Source organism: Austrofundulus limnaeus, unplaced genomic scaffold (assembly GCF_001266775.1).
Source record: "Austrofundulus limnaeus strain Quisiro unplaced genomic scaffold, Austrofundulus_limnaeus-1.0 Scaffold372, whole genome shotgun sequence".
NCBI lineage: Eukaryota > Metazoa > Chordata > Actinopteri > Cyprinodontiformes > Rivulidae > Austrofundulus > Austrofundulus limnaeus.
Genome location: NW_013952774.1, coordinates 284,448 through 289,302, shown reverse-complemented (window position 1 = coordinate 289,302; position 4,855 = coordinate 284,448). Strand labels below are relative to the sequence as shown.

At 44.4% G+C, this 4,855-nt stretch overlaps 1 protein-coding gene across 1 annotated transcript in view; it reads right to left on the bottom strand.

Moving 5' to 3' along the window:
- Window positions 1–4,855, bottom strand: part of nansa (N-acetylneuraminic acid synthase a) — a 9,117-nt gene extending 4,262 nt beyond the window's left edge. The window contains exons 1-4 of the mRNA XM_014023483.1: window positions 4,519–4,855; window positions 3,942–4,157; window positions 3,768–3,867; window positions 3,466–3,620 (exon numbers count right to left, since the gene is read on the bottom strand). Coding sequence (XP_013878937.1) covers window positions 3,466–3,620; window positions 3,768–3,867; window positions 3,942–4,157; window positions 4,519–4,650 — 603 coding nt within the window. The 5' untranslated portion in view covers window positions 4,651–4,855. The remainder of the gene's footprint in view (window positions 1–3,465; window positions 3,621–3,767; window positions 3,868–3,941; window positions 4,158–4,518) is intronic.

The window sequence follows — 4,855 nt, the reverse complement described above, 5'->3', positions numbered from 1 at the left end:
CATATCAGGTGTGTTGGAGCAGAGAAACAAGTAAAACGTGCAGGGCTGCGGCCCTCGAGGATCAGGATTGCCCATGCCTGGCCTAAACGCTCACTGGTACAAAGCTCCGCCTATTTGGACAAAGCTCCTCCCTGGAGCTCAGTCTGCAACTGAGCTCCCGCCCCATAGAAAAAATTGTTTGAAAATGTGTTGAAGTGGGAGTGTTAGAAGTGGTAGGAGGTTCTTCAAGGCATTTAGATAAACTATGATGTGAAGTCAATTTTATTTTTGATATATACAGCATTTTCATAATAAGCGCATGTAAAATACATAATAACCCCCCTTTAAGGGATTTTATGAGTTGTACTCATATTCTTTGTTCCCACTGTGTGTTGGACATATTGATCCCATTTATGGAGTCCATGAGCAGGATCTTGAGGTTTAGTTGTGGAGATGTTATCTGGACTGAAAAGCTCAGGATTTGTTTTGGATTTTGACAAATGACCGAGCCTGGCCCTTGCCTTCCTACGCAGTTCCGCTCAATTCTTGTTTCCCTTCACTGCTCCATCTGGGACTTCTCCCATAGACAAGGATTTCTTCAGGAGCATTTAATTCGGGCCAGTCAGAGAACAGAGCATCGGTTTTCTGAACAGTGTCTGTTTGTAGTTTATTTTGCCTGGGCCAATCAGAGAACAGAAGGAGGAGTTTTGAATGACGTCGTGTTCTGCGCAGTGTCTGCTAGTTATTTTAGCATACGGCAGTGGAGGAAGAGAATGAAACCAGTCTGTGTTGATAAGGCTTCCAAATTAAATTAAATTTGTCTGACAAAGCAGCAGCTCTCATTTACAGTCGTCTCGTTCGGCTCGGTACTTTTCTCCTCTCAGTAGGGTTGTTAACAGCTCACGCGATTTCCAGTTAGCTTCTTAGCTTAGCCTCCTTCACAGTGGAGTTGGCACACATATACGTCGTGGCCAACTGATCCATTCATTTTAAACTTCAGCAGAGGCCACGCCTCCAGCAAGAATCGCTTCTCTATAGCAGAGAGTCCAGAGTCTCGTTCCAAGCAAAGTGAAGGACAAGCGGCTGGTTTTTACCAGGCTACAAATGACCTGATTGTCTTAGAAATTCATCTGTTTATTTTCTAGTCCCTCCTTTTGTAAGGTAATTTGATAAACGTGTAACATTGTTTTATATACTGTCATAAAACAAATAAAATATTTTATTAATAATAACACTTTATGGAAATAAGTAACTCTCAGATGCAGGTGCTGATCCAGTCCTTCTGACCACCCATTTACAAAGGTCTAGTAAAAGTCAAATGTCATTGCTCTCTCTCTCTGTGTCAAGCTTTATACAACAATTATGTCAAACCATGAGTGAGAATGTTAAAAATATTTGATAAAGCATATTAAGACAGAGCTCAGGACCTCTCTGAAACCCAGAAGAAAAAAAAAGAAGGCAGAACCACACTACGTCTGTCCATCCGTTTTCTTCCACTTAACCGGGGTCGGGTTGCGGGGGCAGCAGCCTAAGCAGAGAAACCCAGACTTCCCTCTCCCCAGCCACTTGGGCCAGCTTATCCGGGGGAATCCCAAGACGTTCCCAGGCCAGCCAAGAAACATAGTTACTCCAGCGTGTCCTGGGTCTTCCTCTGGGCTTCCTCCCAGTGGGACATGCCCAGAACACCTCACCAGGGAGGCATCCAGGAGGCATCCTAACCAGATGCCCGAACCACCTCAACTGGCTCCTCTCGACGTGGAGGAGCAGCGGCTCTACTCTAAGTCCCTCCCGGATGACCGAGACGCTCACCCCATCTCTAAGGGAGAGCCCAGACACCCTGTGGAGGAAACCCATTTCAGCCGCTTGTATCCGTGATCTTGTTCTTTTGGTCACTACTCATAGCTTGTGACCATAGATGAGGGTAGGAACATAGACCGACCGGTAAATCATCATGATGGATCAGTGCAGTGCAGATGCAGCACCAATCCACATATCGATCTCCCACTTCATTCTTCCCTGATTTGTGAACAAGGCCCCAAGATACTTAAATTCCTCCACTTGGGGCAGGGCCTCTTCTCCAACCTGGAGGAGGTACCCTACCCTTTTTCTGACTCAAGACCATGTTCTCGGATTTGGAGGCACTGATCCTCATCCCAGTCGCTTCACATTTGGCTGCGAACCGCTCCAGTGAGAGCTGGTGTTCATTATCTGTTGAAGACAATAGGACCATATCATCCACAAAAAGCAGAGATGCAATTCTAAGGTCACCAAAACGGGTTCCCTCAAMACCTTGGCTGCACCTAGAAATTCTGTCCATAAAAGTTATGAACAGAATCTGTGACAAAGGGCAACCTTGGCAGAGTCCAACTCTCACTGGAAATGAGTCTGACTTACTACCGGCAATGCAGAACAAACTCTGCCACCGGTCGTACAGGGACATAACAGTCTGTATCAAAGGGCTACAGGACTCAGTGTATGCAGCATGCTGCATGTTGCCCTCCGCTTCCCATACAGAATGATACATTTTGACAGTATATAGAGTATGTTTAATGAATGATCCTTGGAGCTATGCTGTCAAGGGCAATTTTGATTGCCCCTAGTAGGGTCTCCCATGACAAATTTGTTCTAAGTGACAATCCAGACAAAGAATGGTTCAACCAACTCATATGGACATAAAATACCAAGGAACTCTGTGTCCCTTGCCTGGACGTGAGTTAATGCCCACGTGGGTGATGACAGGGTGACCTGGAGAGGCATAATTTGGAGGAATGGCATCTCTGATCTCAAGTTGAATGGTGTTCTGTTGTAGGACTTATGTGCTAGTCACAGTTTGTTCATCACGAACACCATGTTCAAATATAAGGTTGTCCATTAGTGAGCGTGACACCAGGACACCATAGGTTAATGTTCACCTCAACCAGTGATGTCATCGGGAGGTGGAAGGAATACTTCTCGGACCTTCTCAATCCCACTGGCATATCTTGTATGGAGGAAGCAGAGTCACATGTCATATGGACATAAAATACCAAGGAAGAACCTCCTTCTGGCAAAAGAAAAAAAAAGAACCTCCTTCTGCTTCTGTCCCACCCATTTCAGCAGAAGCCTGTCAATCACTGCTTCAGTTGTTATTAAAAAGTTGTTTATATGTTTAAATAGAAAATAAACTCAACTTCTCATCATATCTGTTTCTAAACGCCTTGAAATTGGCGTCTGTCTCTTTAAGAACCTCCTTCTGCTTCTGTCCCGGTCATTTCAGCAGACGCCTGTCAATCACTCATTCGTTTCAGTCAGGCGTTGAAGCAGGAAAACATCTAAAACATGCAGGCCAGTGGGTCACGAGGAGCAGGGTTAAAGATCTCCATTTAAAACATTAGCTTCCATGCAGACTGGTCTGCAGTGAAATGTGAAGCACTGGTGATAAGAGTTAGCTCTCCACAGCTTTCTGAGTTTCCCTGGTGTTCGTGTGTAAGAGAAGCATCTTTTCACCGTGATCACTCTCAGGTTGACATCTTTAGGCTCCAGAGGGTAGGCGCTGGTGCACTGAAGGATAGCGAAGTTTTCATTGTGCTGCTTCACAATCTTGTAGACTTGGCGCATCGTCTCCATCGATTGCATCCCGCTGGACACCACCATGGGTCGACCTGACACAGACGAGAAGAACCCGATGAACATTTTGCAAACCATTTGCTATCTGCATATCCTCACAGTATCTTTTCAGACATACCGACAATATGCATCTTTTAATGCAACAATAAAGACAGACTCCCTTTACGGTGAATCACAATCACCTTTCTTGGCAGTTTTCTCCAAATAGGGAAAGTTGTTGGTGTCTCCAGATCCCACTTTGAAAAAAGGCACATTGAGTTCATGGAGAAACTCCACTGCCTTCTAAAAAGACAGAACAAGAAGTTAAACATCTGAGACACAAAGCATCACAAACCCTTTACTCCGACGGCTCTTACCTCGTCCATCCCTGAGGCTGTGAAGAAGATCCCCACCTCCTCAGCATACTCCTGCAGCTCCTTGTACTGGTCGTGGCTGAACTCCAGGTGACGCTTGTGCTCGCCGTACGTTTTGCCCCAGGAGTTTTTGGTGTCGTACGGACGCTCCAAAGCTCGCTTATTGAATTTGTGCGCCAGGTCACTCTTCTGGAACTTGGCGCAGTCGGCACCACACTCCTGTGAAGGTGGATATGAGAGGAAAAACACAAGTTAGAGCCTTGGGTAGGAAAACAAAAAGTCACATCATGATTCAGTTTGTAAATTAGCCCCACTTTGTGATTTTTTACCTGATTTTCACTTGTTTTCTTTCCTGTCTTTTGTGTGACTGTTATGCATAAAGCATTAAGCTGTTATATTTAGTGATTTTCTTTCATTATTATACTTTATTTTCCACTTATTGCTTTAGACGAGGTTTCCTAAATGCATTTTATTTTTTTTAGAATAGCGAAAACTAAAGTGTGTAAAACGGTTAACATTGATGCAAACTTGCTCGGGTTAACGTAACCCTTTATTTCAATTAAACCTTAATTTCGTTTACCTTTGCCATTTTTATCAATTTCTTGGCTTTCTCAATGTCTCCTTGATGGTTCTGTCCGATTTCAGCTATGATGAAACAAGGGTGGTCTCCTCCGATCATTCGTCCGGGGCAAAGCTCAAATGTTAAAGGCATCTTGGTGACAGGAAACGAAATATTTACTACTGGTGAAAAAACAGGTCGATGAATGAAAGGAAGGCTTGATTTTCGCGACGAGCTATTTCAGGATTTCCGCATTTTTAGAATGACGTATTTCTGAGCCACGCAGGAGCCGGAAGCACTTTCAAAATAAAAGCATGCGTTAATGCTGTACTTCCTGAACTATTTTCTGTTCATACAC